Genomic DNA, 21312 nt, shown 5'->3' with positions numbered 1-21312 from the left:
AGAAATAATAAAGGAAACACTAGAGACAGATACGAAGACAGAAGAGAGAGGTGTGGAGAACAGTGTAGAAAGGAAGACTATGAGTAAAGGTAAAAAGAAGGAAAATTAGATATTACATATAAAATCCAGAAGGCAAAATAGTAGAAGAAAGTACTACCCATGCAGTAATAACACTGAATGTTAATGGATTAAATTCTCCAATCAAAAGACATAGTCTGGCAGAATGGATTGAAAAGCAGGACCCATCTATATGCTGTCTCTACTCAAAGGACATGAAGCCAAGGACACAAATGGACATTTACACACCAATGTTTATAGCAGCATTATTAACAATTACCAAGAGATGGGAACAGCCAAAATGTCCATCAACAGTTGACTAAACAAACTGTGACATTTACATAAGATGGAATATTATGCAGCTGTAAGACAGAATAAAGTTATGAAGTATGTAACAACATGAATGGACCTTAAGGACATTATGCTGAGTGTGATTAGCCAGAAACAAAAGGACAAATACCATATGGTCTCACTGATATGAACTGACATTAGTGAATAAACTTGGAATATTTCCTTGGTAACAGAGACCATCAGGAGACAGAAATAGGTTGAGATATTGGGTAATTGGAGCTGAAGGGATACAGATTGTGCAACAGGACTGAATATAAAAACTCAGAAATGGACAGCACAATACTACCTAACTGTAATGTAATTATGTTAAAACACTGAATGAAGCTGCATGTGAGAATGATAGAGGGAGGAGGGCTGGGGACATAAATGAAATCACAAAGAAAGATAGATGGTAAAGATCGAGATGGTATAATCTAGGAATGCCTAGAGTGTATAATAATAGTGAAATGTACAATGTACAAATTTTAAAAATATTTTTGCATGAGGAAGAACAAAGGAATGTCATTGTTGCAGGGTGCTGAAAATAGATGATAATACTTTAAAATGTCACCTTATGTGTGAGACTAAAGCAAAAAATGTTTATTTGTTACAAAATTTATACTTTGACTAGAGCATTTCCTAATATAACTCATGTAGATAGTTTGATTGAATGTCATAAGTACTTGGAATCTCAGGTAGCACATGAGATTTTGTTGGTTTGTCCAGAGTGATGCCCTGATGAATCCCAGAGTGATTTGATCAGTGACTGGAAAAGTATTTGCAAGCCCCCTTCGGGGAATGGTGAGAGTGGGGAGAAATTCAACTTCCCCAAGTTGAATTCTTGATATTCTCACAAGCAGTGTGGACAACCAAAGCTATAGGCTGAGCCCCCAGGCTTGGGGTTTGTTCATATGAAACTTAACCCCACAAAGGATAGGTCAAGTCTACTTAAAATTTAGGCCTAAAAGTCACCCCCAAGAGAGCCTCTTTTGTTGCTCAGATGTGGCATCTCTCTCCAGCCAACATGACGAGCAGTCTCACCACCCTCCCCCTCTCTGCGTGGGACATGACTCCCAGGGGTGTGGACCTTCCTGGCAACGTGGGACAGAGATCCTGGAATGAGCTGAGACTCAGCGTCAAGGGACTCATAAAAACCCTAGAATGAGCTGAGAATTAACATCAAGGGATTGAGAGAACCTTCTCGACCAAAGGGGGAAGAGTGAAATGAGACTAAGTGTCAATGGCTGAGAGATTCCAAACAGAGTTGAGAGGTTATCCTGGAGGTTATTCTTATGCATTAAGTAGATATCACCTTGTTGTTCAAGATGTAGCGGAGAGGCTGGAGGGAACGGCCTGAAAATGTAGAGCTATGTTCCAGTAGCCATGTTTCTTGATGATGATTGAACAATGATATAGCTTTCACAATGAGACTCCGCGAATGTGAAAACCTTGTGTCTGATGCTCCTTTTAGCTACTATATCAGCAGAAGAGTAGAACATATGGAATAAAAATAAATAATAGGGGGAACAAATGTTAAAATAAATTTAGTTTGAAATGCTAGTGGTAAATGAAAGCGAGGCGTAAGGGGTATGGTATGTATAATCTTTTTTTTCTCTGTTATCATTTTATTTCTTTTTCTGTTGTCTTTTTATTTCTTTTTCTAAATTGATGCAAATGTTCTAAGAAATGATGAATATGCAACTATGTGATGATATTAAGAATTACTGATTGTATATGTAGAATGGAATGATATCTTAATGTTTTGTTTGTTAATTTTTTTTTAATTAATAAAAAAAGTTAAAAAAAAAAAAAAGAATTTTAACCCAGGCCATCTGGCCCCCGGCCAGTTCTGGACCACAGCCCCTTGCAGGCTCGCAGGCAGCAGTGAAGTCCTGCTAACCGGACACCTCTCCTTCCACACCTGGCTCATGGCAGGAGGCAGAGCCTGCTCCTCTTGGCACCTTTTGCCCCCAATTCCACTTCCTTTCCTTCCTGGATGGATGTTAGAGGGCTATGTAGTGGTGACGGGAAGAGAAAGGAGCACCTACCTACCGGGTAGGTTTGGAATCGCCGGAGCCTCACCTGGAGTGGGGAAGGGAGAGCTCTCTCTTTAGAGCATCCAGGAGGTGGTAAGATGAAGAAATACCAAAACAACTTTGCAAAAGTGTGGAACAGTTTAAATATTTACCTCTAACAAACTAACGTTTAATACATGCAAATACAACAATTTCGTGTAGCAGCTACTGCCCGCATTCACCCGCCATTTCTGCGCCCGCAGGCCTGACCTCTAAGGCCCAGCACTCGAGTCCCTTTGCCCATGGGCGTTCTCTGAGCCCCGCCGCTGGTGCTGCCAGTGGCCCCACTCTCTGGCCTTCTCCAGGAGACCACCGTAATAGCAGTGACCATCCCGATTCAGTTAGGCCATACCTAACCTGCAGTAACCTCATCAAAAGGCCTTACTTACACCTCTATGGAATGGATTAGGATGAAGTACATGCTTTTCTGGGATGCACCACTCCAGCTCATCACAAGTGGTTTATGACATTTGGCATCGCTGAGAATCATTTAGGGTTTGAAGTCAATTATACCTCTTTGGGATCTTGAGGTTTGTTTTGAAATCTTAGGCAATTTCAATTTATTTAGGATCACAAAGGCTTTAGGATCATTCGGGGTGGTTTATGGCTCGTTAGATAATTTGCGATAATCTAAGGCCATCTGTGGGGGGAGATACTAGAGTCACTGAGGATTAGGGAATCTGCAGTACGAGATGTCAAACATCATTTAGAGCATCAGGGTATAGGGTCCTTAGGATAATGGTTGCCAGGGAATTTGGTCAGGACCCCGAGGCTGTCAGCATTGCTGTTCTTGGTGTTTGGGGGTCTTTGTGTTTAAGGTACATTTGGATCTTCATCCATTCATTCCACAGATATTATCAAGGTACCTACAAGGGTCAGGCATTGCTGCGGGTGTTGGAGTTTGGGGTCTCGTGGAGATTAACAAATCTTTCCAGACAGTGAAAAGTACTTTGAAGGACGAGGAAGCAGGGCCATCTCTCCGAGGGCGAGTAGCAGGAGGGCAGCAGGTTTAGGAAGGTTGCTCCAGGAAGGCCTCATCGGGGAGCAGCAGCTACCCTGAGACCGGAATCAAAAAGGCACCGAGCCCACAGTGAGCTGGGGGAGAGAGTGTTCCGGAAGGAGGGGTGGCGGGTATGAAGGCTCCGGGGGGGGGCGGGGAGCGTCCAGCAGGTGTGAGGACACCAAGCCAGACCTGCCGCGGCACAGAGACAGCAGAGGACAGCGGAGGTGATGGGGCCAAGGGGTGGGCGGGGCTAGACCCTGCAGGTCCAGGTAGGCTGGGTCAGGACTGGGATAGTTTAAGGGCTTAAGATCATTTAGGGTCACTGGCTATCATTTGGGCTCTTTAGGTTTAGAGTTGGTTCCTTCCAGGTTTAGGGCCCATTTAAGGGTTTTTAAGGGTCACTTGGGATATTTTGTGGTCATTTAGGATCTTTTACTGTGGCGTAAGGGCTCTGAAATTCACAAATGATCATTTCGGGTTGTCAAGGATTTATGTTTTAAATGTCTTAGGTTTTACAGTGGGTTAGGGCTGTTTGGAGTCATGTAGCTTTTGTGTCAATTAAAGTTTCTTATATTTTGACTTCATTTAAAGTTATTTAGGGTTTTTTTATTGTAATAGTCTTTTAGACTTTTTGAAAGAGTTTACGGTCACTGAGGGTCTTTTAAGGATCTTTTAGAGTCCTTTAGGATCACCTTGATTTGATTGGTAACATTTAGAAATCGTAGCCATTTGAGAATATTTTCACTGTTTATCATATTTAAATACAAAGGATCAGGTTTGTTTAGTGTTGTTTGGATTCACTTAGAATCTTTTAGGACTGTCTGGTGAAGTAGTTCTCAGACTTGGTTACACATGAATCATGGTGGGGGGTGGAGGGCAAAGTAAAAATCCTGCCGCCAGAACCACACCCCCGAAGGACTAAATCAAGACCTCTTGGTGTGGAAACCAGGCGTTAGTGCTTTAAAAACTCGCCCGTGCCCCCCGAGCGTGAGAGTCCCCGCGCCACACTGGCTCAGCGCAGCGCTCCTCGCAGGCGCCAGCACCCGCAGCCTCGGCAGCCTCGCCGGAGAAATTTAGAGATGCAAGTTCCGCCCGGCCATCCCCTTCTGAATGGGAGACAGGGGCGGGGCCAGCAACCTGCGGTTTAACACGCCCCCACCCCACCCCACCCCACCCAGGTGATTCTCAGGCTCAGGAAAGTCTGGAGACCACTGGTGTGAGGTTTACTAGAATCTTCAGGATCCCTGAGGTTTTTGTTTTGTTGTAGGGTGGAGGGGTGCTAAAGGCACTTTAGAATCATTTAAGGTCTTTGGGGTTATTTTAAGGTTGTGTATTGTTGCCTTAGTGTGCGTCTCCTGGGAGGGTACTGGTAGGCACCTGAGAAGTAATAAGTTTTTACATTTGATTTATTCGATTATTATCTGAGCCAGCCCAGCAATGATTTTCCTGCCGCCATCCCCAGACATCTTCTTCCCTTATTGCCTTGGAGGAAGTGAGTCCCTGATCTGTGGGGAATGTGGGTCCGGGCAGTTCCCAAGCTCCTGGCTCAGGCCTTGGGGTGCTGGGGGTGGGGGGTGGGCGGGAGGGAGGAGGCATCTCTCCCGGAGCGGAGCGGGGAGGGTCCGCGGGGTTGGGGGTGGGGGGCGGAGAGAGCAAGGCGCCTGCTTATCCAGAATCCTACAAAGGGCTTGATTAGCTCTTCAGCTGTGGTCAAAGCCTTCTTAGGACTTAAAAACATGCTTCCTGGGTCCCAATTCTAAATAAAGAGAACTTCAGAACGTAAGAAACCGAATGAAGAACAGTTGACAGCGATGTTGGCTAAGCTCAGGTTTTCAGAGTTTATGATACCTATTTTGTTTTTCTCCCTGTGAAAGCCTTTGCTCGTCCAATTTCTGAAAGGGCAGTCTAGAGTATAACTAGCAAGTGGGTTTGGTGTCCAGGACGACTAAGCTTAAATCAGAGAATTCCTGACCTTACACCAGTACTGCATTCGGTGCAGGGCGATTGGTTTTCTTAGAGGCTCTCCAGCAGTGGGGATGGTCCTTTGATGTGTATGTGTCCATAGCACACGTGTGTATGTGTCCATAGCACACGTATATGCGTCTACAACCATGTATGTGCGTGTTTTGCCTTTTGGGGACTGCATTTAAATTTCAGGGTGAGCCTCTTATAAAAATAGGGACTTTGAAATCTAATGCTTGAAAAAACTAACCCCAGCAGCCAGGCAAATGCCTAGCTGCTTTGATCTTCTGGCTGTGGGTTTTGTTCTGGTTTTTGTTTGTTTGCATTTTATACTTTTGTCTTTGGACCCTGGTTATTTTTGGACTTATTAAGCAGGAAATTTTTAATTAAAAAGTCAATGTAGGGTGCGCGAGTAGTTCAGTGGTTAGAATGCCCACCTTCCATGCAGGAGACCCGGGTTCGATTGCCGGACCATGCACCCAAAAAATAAATAGATAAGAACTCAATGTAATGACTCCCAGGGGTGTAAACCTTCCTGGCACCGTGGGACAGAAGTCCTAGAATGAGCTGGGACTCAGCATCAAGGGACTGAGAAAACTTTCTCAAGCAAAAGGGGGAAGAGAGAAATGAGACAAAATAAAATGTCAATGGCTGAGAGATTTCAAACAAAGTCAAGAAGTTATTCTGGAGGATATTCTTATGCATTATATAGATATCACCTTTTTAGTTAAGGTATATTGGAGAGGCTGGAGGGAACTGCCTGAAAATGTAGAGCTGTGTTCCAGTAGCCATGTTTCTTTAAGATGATTGTATAACGATACAGCTTTCACAATGTGACAGTGTGATTGTGAAAACCTTGTGTCTGATGCTCCTTTTATCTACGGTATGGACAGATAAGTAAAACATATGGATTAAAAATAAATAATAGGGAAAACAAATGTTAAAATAAATTTAGTAGATTGAAATGCTAGTGATCAATGAAAGGGAGTGGTAAGGAATATAGAAAAATATAGGGGAAACAAAAGCTAAAATATATTGGGTAGATAGGAATACAAGCAGTCAATGAAAGGGAGGGATAAGGGGTATGGTATGTATGAGTTTTTTTCTTTTTTCTTCTTATTTCTTTTTCTGAATTGATGCAAAGGTTCTAAGATATGATCATGGTGATGAATACACAACTATGTGATGATATTGTGAACTATTGATTATAATCCAAGAATGGAATGATTATATGGTAAGAATGTTCATGTTTGTTTATGTTTAGAATTTTTTTTTAATTAAAAAAAAATCAGTGTAAAAGAGGGCAGCGCAATGGTGGCTCAGTGGTAGAATTCTCACCTGCCATGCTGGAGACCCAGGTTCGATTCCTGGAGTCTGCCCATGAAAGAAGGAAAGAAATCAGTGTAAAAGAACATGAAGAAAACATAAGCCCACCACTGTAAGGCAACTGTTTTCATAGATTTTTGAATATTCACCTGCAATCATTTTGTCCATGCTATTTTATTCACTTTATGTAATATTTTCCATGTTTCTACATAAATTTCATAATTGTATTCTCATTTGTTAAAAAAGTATTATATCATGTTTATGGTTTTTATTTTTATTATGCATATCATTATCACAGAAGGAAAGAAGGAGAGGGAAAAACTCTGGTTGGCTTTTCATTGGATTATTTTAATCTTTTTCAATTTGGGGAGAACTGCTATCTTTCAATCCAAAAATGTGATAATCTCTTTCCATTTTAAAATTTCATTTTATAATCTTTTATTGCTGATACATAGAAATACAACAAATTTTAAAAATATTTTTTATTGTAAAAATATAACATACATACAGAGCAAAGAAAAAAAAGCAGTAATTTTCAGAGCGCACTCAACAGGTAGTTACAGAAAAGAACACAGAGTTTGTCATGGGCTACCATTCCACCAGCTCAGATTTTTCCTTCTAGTTTCTCCAAACACTGGAGGCTAGAAGGAATATTAATAACAGTGATTCAGCAGCCACACTCGTTTGTTAAATTCCATTTTCTCTGTCATACCTCCCCCTTCTCCTTTGATCCTTCTCCCAATCTAAAGGGATCTTTAGGCAATGTCCATTCTGACTTTTTCACGTTGAGAAGGTGTGTCCACACTAAAGGATAGGGGGATGTAATTAACTGATAATCTTGGGGAATTAATTGGTAATACAGGTCCCTCTAGATTTCAGGATTTAATGATTTAGGAACCCTCCAGGAATTGCAGGTTCCAGGAAGGCAAACTTAGTGCATGAAACCTTTACAGAGTCTCAGTCCCAGCCCCAGGTGTTCTTAAGGGTGAATAGGAGTGATGTTGATTGGAGTTATGCAAACCCAGGCAATCAGCTTGCCTGAGAGCTGCCCCCTCAATAGTCTTTTGACTCTATTTGATCTCTCTTGGCCACTGATGCCTTATTTTATTACATTTCTTTTCTCCCTTTTGGTCAGGAAGATGTTGTTGATCCCTCAGTGCCAGGGCCAGACTCATCCCTGGGGTCAACCTCACGAAAATGCAAAATATGTTGAGATCATTTTCAGTAACCTTACAAAAGTCATTTTTTATTGCCAGTAATTTATCTGTAGATTCTTCTGGTCACTTTTAATTCAATGTTTATTTGTCGGTGTCTTTCTAATGACTCACAGATGTTGTAATTTGCTCTTTCTGCTTATTTAGCTCAAGAGCTTTTGGACAACTACATGAATTGATTTTTGTGACAGTTTGTGTTCTGGCCAAAATTTGATTAAGGAACTTTGACAATTTAAGTTGAAGAATGCATTATGTTTCTGCAAATATGTCCCTTACCTTTAGGATCCTACTTATCCCTTCTTCAGAACGATTTTGGATTCAAGGGTTTTTATAGCCCCAGACATTCAACATTCACTATATGTGCAAGTTCTCATCAGCTCTTTGTTCTCTGAAATGATACACCAGATATTTCTGAGACATCATTCCTTTCCATTAGCAGGATGCACCCAGGCCACCGTTTGTGTTTCTTTTGCCCCAAAGTTTGGCATCAGCTAACCTCTGGGAGCCCAGGCTTCTCTCAGTGAGGGTATCACAGGAAACCGAAATCCAGGTGCTGCTTGCCCCTTGGATGCTTCTGCAGGACACAAGCAAAGTGACATCCTGGGCAGCTTAGAGGGGGTCAGGGACCAGCAGAAGGCATTCAAAATCACAGGGTAATACCAATGTGCTCAGTTTAAAAATCCCACTAAGAAAACATACCTCACTCTAACGCAAGAGCATTTAAATCAGACATACCAGTGTTATCAAAACACTGATATGTTAACTATCATACTATCTTTTGCATTCTGCCAAAGTGTTTCAGTTCAATCCTGAGATTTCAAAACTTGAACATTTAAATGCCAACTCACGGCTTCTCCTTTACTCATACTAAAAGTATCATAAAATACTTTTTTGGCCAACAGGTAGCCAAAAATATGATTTGTCATCCACGCTGGAGCACTGAGAGTAAAAGAAGGTATTATTAATAATTACCCTAAGACAGCAGGTATCAACTGGAACACTCCCAAGTAAACCTGAACTTAAAGTCCCTAGTAATGGACCCATTGTTTCAAAACTTCTAAATTTTCATATATTTTACTTTGGATGGTTTTAAAATTAAAAAAAAGCATCATCAGTTCTACCCAAATTCAATTTTCGGTAGAGTTTGCATCCTAGCAACCTATTTCAATGTATTCAAAACTTTATGATGAAGTCTTGTATTTGGGGCAAACTCCATTCAGTAATAAAACCCGAAATAGACAACATCAAATTATTTCAGAAAATCTTTGTTCCCATAAAGCAAGCCAAGAACTGTCTGCCTCTCTGGCAGGTTTTAAGTTTCTGTTGGGTAGTATTAGGCACTATAATTTCTGTAAGGTTTACTGCCGTTTGGGGGTCTTGGTGGGGCCCTAAATGGGCCATTTATCTTTTGTCTACACTGCCTACCTCTACCTGTCATGCAGCCTAAAAGGTTCACTGCCTTGGAAATGTTCATTCCCTGCTCCTCTGTGACTCAACTCAGTTAATACAACTACTAAAATGCCCCTGCTTGAAGTGAAGACTCTAAATATAGGAAATCAGAACCACATTCGAAGGCGACAGTGTGATTTATCCAAACGTTTGTTTGTTTTCTAACTATAAGCATTGTTTTGGGGGCATCATTAAAAATTTTGTCTTATATGTTCTTTTTTATTCTAGTGGCCAAATTAGACTGGTTGCTCTTCGTGCATCATGACGAGGTCCCTGAGGGGACACTTGTCCAGCACACACTCAACATCCGTGACCCCCCATGCTGGTTTTGTGGGTCTTTCTCCAGAGGGTCATGTCATTTTACAGTTGGGGAAACCAAGTCCTGGCAAAAGGTTCAGAGCTGCTCCCAGGCTCACACCAAGCCAGGTTTGAGTCAGAGTTAAAATCCAGCCTCATTGAACGTTGGTCCTGAGCCCTTTACACCATGACTCGCTGACCCCATGGACAGTCTCATTTCACTTCCTATTTGGAACATGACAGCCTGGCTCCAGCCCATTCAAACTGTAAGCCCTGGGGGAAGAAAGTGAGCTTACCTCCTGGCTGTCCCTTCTCATTCCCGCCCCACCCCATCTCACAAACGCAAGGCTCCCCATGCAATCGTCCCACACAAACCCATCCACGAAGGAACTCTTTGCAAAGTGCTTTATTTCAAAAAGATCTAAGTCATGTGCATTAAAACATATCAAAATGTTACAAAAATGTACAGCTCCCCACAGAGGACTTGTCAAAAATATGTTAAGAGGCCTAAAAGCAATTGTTGATAAGTTCAGAACCCAACAGTGAACCAGGTCATGTACCATTGCTGAAAGGCAAGTTATAATTAAAAAGAGAATATTTCACCAAGCTAAGACAAGTAGGGAAACCCTTAAGAAACACTAGCAATTACACACCAGAAACCATTCCAGGGAACACGTCTGCCCACAGCAGGCTGCAGCTGGCCTGAGGACTCCAAGGGGGCCTGCAGGCTTCCCCCTCCCCACCTGTCTGGGCTTGTGCTTAGTCACAACTTGGGGAGTGTCTTCAATTAGGGCTTTCAGGTATGTTTGAAAGAAGGGGTGCCACCTGCATTTGTATTTTTACCTAAGAAGATGATTTCTCATTTCATTTGACTCAACGAAGACTTTGTGGTAAAATGATTTAGAGACCCCAAAATGTTTGGTGCCGATTCAGAGGTGTTCATGGCAATTTCTCCTCTCTCCCATCTCACCCCCCACATCATAGACTGGCTGCTATGAGACACTGAAATTTTCTTGTTCATATAGTAATTTCTCTCAGAGACGCATTGCCGATGCCATGTCTCTGGGCTACAGAGCTTTGGAATAAAGTGTTTTGTAAGAGAGATTCTCTTTTTTTAAGCTAGCTTTTCACCCTTCCATGGTCCACTTCTCCTCCCACCCTCCTAATGCTCTCAAATAACCATTCAACTCCGTGAAGAATTCTTGCCAAAACTTTTTTTCACTGAGAACAGAATCTTGTAATTATATGCTAAAGTCCGATCTCCATGGGTGATAAGATGTCTTTATCTGAAGATACCCAGCAGAGTATTGTTTCTGTTTTAGTAGGGAGGAGAGAAAATATTTCTCCTTGAGGCATCAGCAGGTCTCAGCCCCAAATCTCAACCCTGGGTCTTGGCGTATTTCCTAGGAATGGGCAGCTGATCTCCTGGGATCCTCTCCCCGCCACCAACTCATGTTTCAAGTTTGTCCAGCCTGCAGTGTGCCCGGCACCCGGCCAGGTCCAGCCTGTGGTTTGTGCTTTTCAAACCATCCCAAGTAACTCTCCCACCCCCACCCCATTTAAGTCATAACCTGCCTGCTAACGTGATCCCCGAGAACCCAATAACGTGACTTGTGCTTAATCCCCTCACCACCTGGGAGAACCAACCGCTTTCCAGCCAGGTGGACTCAGGTGTTTCCTTCACTTGATCACCTTGTAACATAAGCCTCTGGCAAAAGAAAGCCAGATGAGGAGGGTCTGCTTTTCATGAGTTAGGAAAAAAACAAAACAAAAAACCCACAACAAATTGGCCTTTTGTTCTTCCCGCGATTTCAGGTTCATGGCACACAATTACACAAACCCACGCAAATCAGTCGAAGAGTTCAAAGCTGCGTGGTCATGTGATACCAGGGAGAAAGTGCCTCAGCGAGAAGTGCCTTGGTTTCATCCGCTGTTGTTTAAAAGAATCTTTCCAAGATCCCTGATGCGGTTATAAGGACTTGAGAAATGATGTTGAAACAGAGAGGGTTAAAATGGAAAAGAGCGGTCTGAATTAGGTATGTTGAGTGAGACAGATAAAATTATCTCTCACTTCCATCCCGACCCCATCTCCTGTTGATTTTATTTTGGGGAATCGAACTCAGGTCTCCTGCATGGCAGGCAAACAGTTTACCACTGAACCACCTTGTGCCCTCCGATCCCCTATTTTTAAGAAGAAAATTTAGTAACACTTTCTCGGACCATGATCTGGCACACTTGACATTTTACATTTCCATATTTATACTATTCTAGCGCTAGTAGTGCAAATTAAAGCAAATTCTCACAAACCAGAAATAGTGGTCCAATCAAAGTTAATAGTGATCTGCTTGGTGGAAATTCTGCCCCCGGTACCCCAAGGTGAACTTGGGGTCCAAAATAAGCTTTGGAAGCTCAGAGTAAAATAACTGGAATAGAAGATTTCCAAGTCATTTTCTGAAATGCAAAGCTCAGGAATTAGATTTGCATTCACAAATCTCCTCTTTCCAGCCTGTAACAAAGGAAGCCTCACTCCCAACACCACCCCTCTTTTTTCCCCAATTCTGTGCATGCTGAAGAGCCCACTGAGGGCATAATTGCACCTCTGAGTTTCCACTGCTCACCCCCGGGGCTGGGGTGCTGTCTCCACCAAGGAAGCAGGCTGGCTAGGAAAGCCCCGGTGAGGTGGCAGCAGGTCACCTATTTGAAAGTCAACAATGAGCTCACAGCTGAGGCCAGGGAGAAGGCAGAGGGTGCCCACGGCAGGGACACTTCTGCTGCAAAGGTCCACTTCCCCTGGAGGCGCCGGCCAGAGGCACCTCAACTGCCCAGTCCCAACCCTCACTGGGCTCAGAGACGCCTGCAACAAGGAGACCCTGGTTTTTTGGGGTGGGCTTCACAGCCAGGCATGCTGCTCCAAATATTTCTCAGGCGCACAGCTGCCTGGCCGCCGACCCTGCCCCTTCCCTTCCCCCCACTAACATCTGCTCTAAAGATCCCTGGGTGATCCTCCCCAGAGCAACCCACAGTGCCTGTGAGCGCCACACTCCATGAGGGCAGGACAAATCCCCATCCTGGAGGCCAGTTCCAGGCGCCATGTGAGGGTGACTTCCAAGAATCCAGAGGTTGCAAAGAATACAGCCTTGGCTGCCAACACAGCCCACTCCACATGCGGGAAGACCCCATGCTGATGTGAAGGTGGGCTGGGCGTGCAGACACCTGTCCTTTCCGCATCAGCCTCCACACTTCCATCCGGCCCTAAGAAAGGAACCGGAAACGTCCTGGCCATCACCCCAGAGGAAGCCAGGCTCTGGCCATGCTCGCCAGCACCACGTGCAAACCAGCAGGACCTTTTATTTCACCAGGGCTTTTCTTCAGCGCAAGGAGGCACCAGAGACGGAGCCGGGAGCTTGGTGTGTGGAGAGAACCTCTCAGGCTCCCCTCTTGTCTCCTCGAGACAACCATGGTGGCGAAGACAGAGTAAGAATCCCTTCTCTATAGGTGTCCACACACAGCATTAATACATCTTTGTTATTGAGAACGATCAGCGTTTCCAGTGTAAGAAACTGTGGGCTTATTGCATCTACCCCGCTCATGGTTTATCTTCTTTCCATCGGATCTGCCCCAAGGGCCCATGGCTGCTACTTTGTTAGTTTCCAAGAATCTCACATAGACGGGTCCTTCTCAGCATGCAGGGGGCATCTCTGCTCACACAATGACCTGAACGGTGAGCAATCCCACCTAAGCTTATTGCCTCCCCTCCCCTTCTACACACGGGCAGGTATGTGTGGCTGTCCCTGGCATTTGAGGTGGGAAATCCTCTCTTCAGCATAAGGTGGGTGACTCAACTGAATTTCCAGCCCATGAGCAGCAATCTCGCCAGCCTCACTGCACTTGTGCTCACTGGCTGGAATTGAATTGCATGAGAAACGTTAACAGGTAAACACAATGCAAGTACCATGCACGCACACACACGCACACACGCACACACACACACACCTAATACACACACATTCTGGGTCCTCTCTAGGGTAAAATTCACATGTCCTTGTGCGTGAAAGGGGAACAGGGATCCAGGGATGGGGAATTGCCTGCTGACTCCTCTATCCCACTCCAGGTAGTATGTGGTGGTGGCAGGAGCCGGAGGGGTCTGCTCTGAAACCTTTTGGTGGCAGGAAAGCTCCTGGCTGCCCACGGATCTTCCATAAACAGCCGCCCCCGTGGCATCTGGAGTCCCTCATTCTCAAGGCTCAGATTGAGGCTGGGGTCTCGGCTATCTCCTCCAGCCTCTGCCGGATCATCAGCCGCAGCACAGTGTACCTGGGGACACACAAGCAGGCGGCGGCAGAGTAGTCAGCCTCTCACACCTCTGCCCGGCCACCCCTGCAACCCGGGTGACAGCGTGGGCTGACCATCTCTGTCTCTGGCCCACCCTTTAGACACTTTGTTGCCCTGTGTTCCTTCCACAATAGGATGCCAGGGGATGCAGAAGCCAAACCCGGAAGAGGCTATTTCACTAGGGTTAGAAAGCCTGGCAAGGAAGGATGAGAAGGTGAAACACCACTACCACCTCACGGGTAAGGTTCCCGTCAGCTGAGTGCTCCCAGGCTGGCCTGCTGAGGATGCACCACAGCTCAGGGCCCTTCACCTGAGCTGGAGCACAGGAAACTATGAAGATTTGACCAACACCGGCCTACAAAAAAGGCAACTTCATGAGGGTCAACCGGTATCAGTCCCTGCCATTAGCAGATGAGGCCCCAGCAGCTGCTAGGCCTGGAGTCTGGGGCTCGTTGGCGAGGTCAGTCCCACCCCCCCCCCCCGAGCTTCAACACCACAGATCCTGGGGTGGGTGCCACTGTGCAAGTCTAAAGGGGATCTACTCCTCATGATCTGGATTTTGCAGTGCCCAGCAAAAGCTATCTGTAAAGACTGGTAAGTGTTCTGGTGAGCTGCTGTCAGAGTACTTATCATCAACACAGCAAATGTAGCATGGCTTAGTCTCCAGTGACGAAAATCAATCAATGGTTCTACTATATCTATGAAAAACATCATCCATTCTAGGAATAACCAAAAAAAATCACAGAATCCTCCCAAGAGAGAAAGCTTACAGGAATTTTCTAATAAACGAATTCAAGAAAAATGTTAAACACTGAGAAAGGGTATGAGGAAAGAGGTGGGTAGCCCCTTCTCCACGTCCCACTGCTGGGACAACCTTCCCAAAACTGCTGAAACCTCGGGGTCTTGGTGACCACCCTGTGCCCTCGCTCGCCCCCCCAGGCAGGGGGTGGTCACCTCATTGGCTCTAACTAGCCCCGGGGGCTACACTATCCCTGTGGTTACCCCAGACCCTGGCACACCTGGACCCTCATTTGAGTGGGACTCTGTCTCCTGCTGGGAGCCTGGATAATGTATATTGTCACCTCCCCTTCTTCTGAATGTAAACCTCAAAAGACAGTACTGTCTTTTCAGGGGCCTTGTATGAAAGATAAAAGAAAACCAACCAACCAACCAAAGACACTATGATGTCCCACAGCAAAATGAGACGCTGACATGAGCAGCAGAGACCAACACACTTCAGTTTCACGCCCCATCCAAGATCTAGATTCATCAATGGGTAGATCCCTGGAGAAGACTCCTGAGACCCAGGGGCCCACGCAGTGGTGGGGGACAGTCCCTGCAAGGCAGTTGAGCAGGTGTCCCCTCTCCCTGAGGCCCCGGGAGAAACCCAACCTGCCACCCTGGAGAGCAGTTTACTTGCGCATTAGCTTCTTGACTTCCCGATCTTCTTCCTCTTGGAGCTTCTGAATGAAGCTTTTAAGGACAGGCATCTCAAACTTTATGTACTGGGCCACCTGGGGGGAGAAGGACGTCTGAGGTGCATGTCCCTCCCAGCAGTGTTTCAGGTTCTCAAGGCTTCTTGCTCACATTAGGGCACAAAACCTTGAAGAATATATTTCCCCACGAGTCCAGATTTCCCTGAAAGCAAGAGCTGAGTCTTGCCCCTCTGACACAGAGTCTACATGTCCTTTACATGACACCATCATGAAACTTCTAATTTCTCATCTAAGTGATCTAATCTGTGACAAGGAAATGTCAAACATGGAAAAGCACTTGCTCTTGATTCAGTGATGCAGAGAAAAAACTGAACCCATGATATTGAACCTCTCTGCTCTCCCCTAAGGGAATTTAAAGCACTGCCTTAGAATAATGATCTGTCTCTCAAGTGGCAAATAGGCATATAAACTGAATTTCCTTCTTACGAGGTTGTGAGGGCAAACTACTGTCCAGACTTAGTTGAATGATGAGGTTAGCACAGACCTGGGTTCTGGTCCTGACTCTGCTGCTTGCTAGCTGTGTAACTTATCAAATTTCTTTTTTTTCCTTTTTTTTTTTTTACATGGGCAGGCACCAGGAATCAAACCCAGGTCCTCAGGCATGGCAGGCAAGCACTCTTACCTGCTGAGCCACTGTGGCCCACCCTCAAATTTCCTTTTGCCGGGCCTCAGTTTACTTATCTGTAAAATGGGATGGAAGATCACATGATTCTGAAAGGCTAGGGCTGCTATTCTGGGAATTTCCAGGTTGCTGGGCTCCCTCCTGGCCCCTGGCTTGTCTGTGACTGCACTCCACAGCTCCACTTGGCCAGGGAGTCCCTGGCAGAACTCCAGCCCAGCTGGAAGGAGAACTGGAGTCTCAGCCCAGCTCTGCTACTTCCTAACTATGTGACCTTGGCGAGGTCACCTAACCTCTCTGTGTCAGTTTTCTCCTTTTTAAATGGCTGAATGACATGGCATATAGGAAATGGGTCTGACCATTTACCTTCTCTGTGCCAGAGAAGAAAGATAATAGCCCCCAAAATGGCTATTTTAGGTGTTTATCTTTAGCTATTTTGCTAAAGGAGAATTATTCATGGAATCAATGATCACCTTTTGAAACTGACATAGAGGAAATGGAAGTGTCAGCTGAGAAGATGATCACTAGATGCCCATATTTATCATCCAATCATAAAACCCTAATAAATATAAGAAAAAAGAATAAAAATTTGTCAAATGAAAAAAAAAAAGAGGCTTTGAGGGTACAGATGGCTTCCATCTGAGCTTCCAGGTGAGCTAAATTTAAACAACCACTAGACTCCCCAGCCTACTCTATTGACTCTTCACTATAGGAATAGTATATTTTCCACCCCCCCATTGATTCCGGCATGGCTATGTGACTTGCTTTGGCCACTGAGATGGGGGTGGACATGAGATACACCAAGTCCAAGCGGAGGCTTCAAAAAAGCTTTCATGATTTGATTTGGGATCTTGCCCCCTCATCCTGTCATCTTCCATGAGAAGCATTGCCCAGGCAGCTGCCACCCCTTGAGCAGTTCTCTGAATGAGACATGCAGTGAAGATCTGAACTCAACCCACAGTCTAGTGAAAAGCACTGCCGACAGCCTGTGAAGTTGTGAACAAAACCACTAAGATTTGGGGAGATGTGTTACTGCAGCAAAAGCTGACTAATACATAAGGTAAAATCATTGCTAACTTCATGGAGTTGCTAAGAGAGTGTCTGTAGAAATGTTTCAGCCCTCTTACTTGACACCCCAGAAAGGCCCAGGAAATGGATGGCTTTCTGCCTGAGCATTGTTCCAACAGCTCCCACAGGGCACATTCGCAACGCAGCCTCTGCCTTCATTCACCTTGCCCCGTGGCTGTTACTACTTCAAAAAAACATGGTATGGAGAACTGAAAGCAAAAGCAGGCATTGTCCTTGGCCAAAAAAAGTGAAGCTATGCCCTAGTTGCAAGTAACCCAACCAAATCCCCAGCCTCTGAGGACAGAGCAGCCAACTGAAGGGGGACTCACATCATAGGTGACTTCCTCCACCTGGTCCTTCTCCATAAGGAACACTTTGGAGACCTGTTCACACGGGCCCTGGAGGATTCGCGCAATCAGGGGGTAATCCGTGTGCTTAAGCTTCTGTTTCTCTGGAATCAAACAACCAGGAGCAGCCCTGAGTTTGGCCTGATGCTTTTCTCACCATAATTACTGATCAACTCAATACACCAGGGATGAAGCCCACAGAGACCAGGGAAACGTGGCCATAAAAGTGAGGAGACTGATTAGTAATATACTCAACAGGTACGGTTAAGGGCAACCTCCAGTGCCCCACCCCCCAAAAGTAATCCAGTACCACTATGCCCCAAGCCTTTTAGAAGATGCCGTTTTGGGGGAATTGGTTTTTATCTGCCTCTAGAGAAAATCTGGCTCCTTTTTTAATAGTCAGTTAGGTTTCAGGGTTTGTTTACTGACCATACATGGCATACGCCAGTGGACTCATCCAGTGAGCCCACCAACCTTGGAGGCAAAGAATATTTGGATGTTTCCAAAACCCAAACAGCAAAACAAATGAGGCTGAGGTATTTCTTTTTCCAACTTACTATTTTGAGTTAATTAAAAGGTTTAGAGTACACTGTGTGCTTTAGACTTACCCCCACTGGTATGCACGACATACAAAGCAAACTCTTCTGCCGAATTCTCAATCTGAATTAGGAGCAAAAGATGCTTGTTTAAAGCATGTATTTAAACATCTTAACTTTGAACCTTTCCCTCTTCTTTAACACCAAAAGCAAAATGGATGTGAGGCTCTTTTGCAGGGAGGGCTACTTATCTACTGCTCTCAAAAGTGGTGAGAAGATGGGGCAGGCGGATAACTTTATCAATAATATTAGATAATAATAGCTAATATTTATTGCAAGGTTCCAGGCACAATTCTACGTGCTTTACATGTTTTAAGTCATGCACTACCCACAACAATCCCATAAGGATGGTCCCACTACCTGCATTTTATGGCTGAGGAAGAAGCAGCACAGGGAGGCTAAGTACCCTGCCCAATTCGTCCAACTAGTGGGCGTGGAGCAGGGACTCGAGCCCAGGTTGTCCCCTCCCCCCCACCCAGAGCCTGTGCTTGAAAGCCATTAGGCTTGACTGGTTTCCACTAAAGACAGGACAACTTGGTCTGCAAAACAATTTAAGGAGCTGGTGGAAAACATGAAGAATAAGAGGAATTTAAAGGCTCTCATGCACTATAATTTGTATATCTATTTAAATATTATTTTCAAAGTGGTTTCCCTGAGTCTGTCCCAGCGTCAGTCTGTGCATGGTGCCCCCAAACAATCTCTGGGCCCCCAGATCGTTCTAGAATAGTCCATAAAGTACCTGAGGGATAACCCCGCTCTGACTGCAGTGGGCATCAGAATCCTGGGACGCCTTGTTAGAGCAGATTCCTGGCCTCACGCTTAGGGTTTCTGACTCAGCAGGTCTGGACCTGGGCCGGAGAATCTGCTTTTCTAACAATCTCCCAGGGGATGCCGCAGCTGCCAGTCTGTGGCCTGGCCCTGGGGTCTTGAGGGCCTAAAGAGCCCAAACCCTCTGCCCAGGGCCCCACGGGTGCATGCGCACCCCAGACCCTGCAGAGGAACCTCTGGGAGCCCAAGGCACGCAGCGGCCGGGTCTGTGGCCGGCAAAGAGAACTTGCCTTAAACTTATTGAGCAGCAGCTTCAAGACCTGCGGGGTCGTCATGGTGCTGTTGATGCGGACGTTGGTGACGGAGCCGTAGGCCGGTGTGAACACGGAAGTCTGCGACAGAAGGTCCAGCTCAGGGGGCGAGGGGAGACGGGGAGCAGGGCTGACATCCGGGGTCCCTGCCCCAAGTCATTCGGCAGACTGGCTGAGGGGCACCGTGACGAAGGTCCTGGAAACGGGCTCCCCGTGCAGCCACGTGGCCAACAGCCTGCGCGCCCCAGTCTGATGGAAGCCAAGCGGCTCCAGACCCTCTCAGACCCAGGAATGCCGGCTGCCCCCCCGTAGGGGGCGGAGGCTCCCCAGAGGGGGGAGCTGGGGGGAGGAGGTGCCGGATAGGACAGGTAAGTGAGTGATGCCACTCTCCAAGCTAAGACACCACAAAGCTCTTTCCACAGGGACTTTCGACAAGATTTCTGCTGGCTTCTGGGGGCAGGATTTGTGCCAAGTAGCTGAAAGGGAGGGCTCGGCCGACTAGCAGTGTTGGGTGGAGAGAGGTACGGGAGAAGGAGGGGGGAGGGGGAAAGGGGATGCACCGATGTCCAGCTCTGATTCCCCTTAATCTGCATCAGGACAGCCTTAGCTCAAGGAAAAGCCAACCACCCCGCGGTGGCCGTGGGCATGGGGTGCAGGACACGGTAAAAGCACATTTACCCCGGGGTCTCGCAGGACAAGTGGGGGACCCTCAAGGCCACAGCAAGGGCCACTGTCCAGCCCCACAGGATTCACCCACCTTGAGGCGCAGTCTAACACAGGGGACTGCCCAGGGTGGTCTTTAAGTCACCTGATGTGGGGGTCCCTTGTCCCTCCCACAGCCACAGAGTCTGCAGCCCACCCACCAGCCCCAAAGACTGCACAGGATGCACTTGGCTCCCCGAGGGTCCCAACCCCGTGGTGTCGCCCGGAGATCGCCCCCTCCCCCTCGGCTCCACCTTGTGATTGTAGAAATGGCCATTGATGGAGAAACGGTGGCGTCTGATTCGCCGCTGATCGCTGGGCGTCCTCACGTTGCCACGGCGGCGCACCCCAACATCGCTCCGCGTGCGCATCAGCTGGGGGGTGTCTTCCTGCAGGGGTTTCAGACCTCTGGAGTCTGCGAGGGAAGAGGGACTGAGCACTCCCTGCCCGGGCACGTCGCAGGCCCACTCGACGGCCGGACCTGTCCTCGTGGGGGGACGGGAGATGCCCGAGTCCCAGCTCCCCACACCGTGGGCTTTCCCGAGCCGGGTGGCAGGTGCCCCAGCTGACAACCAGGTGAATGAAACTGGGCGCATGCCCTCCAGCCACCTGGCCTGCCTTAGGCGGGCTTGCCCACAGCCCGGATCACGCTCTGCAGCTTCACCTCCTTCCTGGCCAAGCCGAGGGTGTCGGGATCCCAGAAAAAAGGGAAACGCAGAAACACCAGAGGTGGGGCAGCATCTCCTGAGCACCCTCCGACAGCGCCTGCGCAGCGCCCCACCACCTGCCCACAGGGTGGTCCCTGGGTGGAAAGTTCTTGGGAGACTTTTCCAAGCGTTGCCCCAAGAGATCAGGAGTGAGGAAGGGCCAGCCCCACGCCACGGGGAGGTTCCAGGAGTGGACCCAGCTCTCCAGGTTGACTTCAAGCCGGCAGAAGGTAACGTTCACTGAAGGGACTGGGGAACCCCAGTCCAGATATCTGAAGTGCCCCCGTTTGGGGGCAGGCCCTCAGCCCCAGTACTGTCCTTGAGGTTATCCCCACCTCCGAGTGGCCACTATCAGCCCACCACTGTCCCCCAGCCTCTGGATTCTGGGGAGCCTGAGAACAGCTGAAAGAGTAGGAAGAGAGGAGAAAGAGTGGGGTGAGGGAGAGAAGGTGGGGCTGGGGGGGAGGGGCAGGAAGGGGCCCAGCCCTCCCCACTGTGGGAAACCCTTTAGCTCACAGGCTAGGTTGGCCTCCTTCATCCACCCAGCAGAGCTGATTCCAGGGCAAAGGAAGGGAGGATGCAGTTTGCTGGGGGTGGAGGGGCGGGGGGTGCAGAACCTGCATCAGCAGAGTGCCTTCTCCTCCCCCCACCCC

General features: G+C 46.9%; 1 protein-coding gene across 6 annotated transcripts in view; it reads right to left on the bottom strand.

Moving 5' to 3' along the window:
* Positions 1–10104: 10104 nt before the first annotated feature.
* The window catches only part of RASSF2 (Ras association domain family member 2), a 40587-nt gene continuing 29379 nt past the window's right edge, over positions 10105–21312 (bottom strand). For all 6 annotated transcript variants that reach the window (XM_077116363.1, XM_077116350.1, XM_077116358.1 and 3 more), the window contains 6 exons: positions 20207–20367; positions 19230–19331; positions 18184–18235; positions 17558–17679; positions 15462–15559; positions 10105–14027 (listed from right to left, as the gene is read on the bottom strand). In XM_077116363.1, coding sequence (XP_076972478.1) covers positions 13958–14027; positions 15462–15559; positions 17558–17679; positions 18184–18235; positions 19230–19331; positions 20207–20367 — 605 coding nt within the window. In that variant the 3' untranslated portion in view covers positions 10105–13957. The remainder of the gene's footprint in view (positions 14028–15461; positions 15560–17557; positions 17680–18183; positions 18236–19229; positions 19332–20206; positions 20368–21312) is intronic.

This window comes from Tamandua tetradactyla, chromosome 1 (genome assembly GCF_023851605.1).
Source record: "Tamandua tetradactyla isolate mTamTet1 chromosome 1, mTamTet1.pri, whole genome shotgun sequence".
Taxonomy (NCBI): domain Eukaryota; kingdom Metazoa; phylum Chordata; class Mammalia; order Pilosa; family Myrmecophagidae; genus Tamandua; species Tamandua tetradactyla.
The sequence above is the reverse complement of the archived record's forward strand: the minus strand, read 5'-3'. Positions and strand labels throughout refer to the sequence as shown.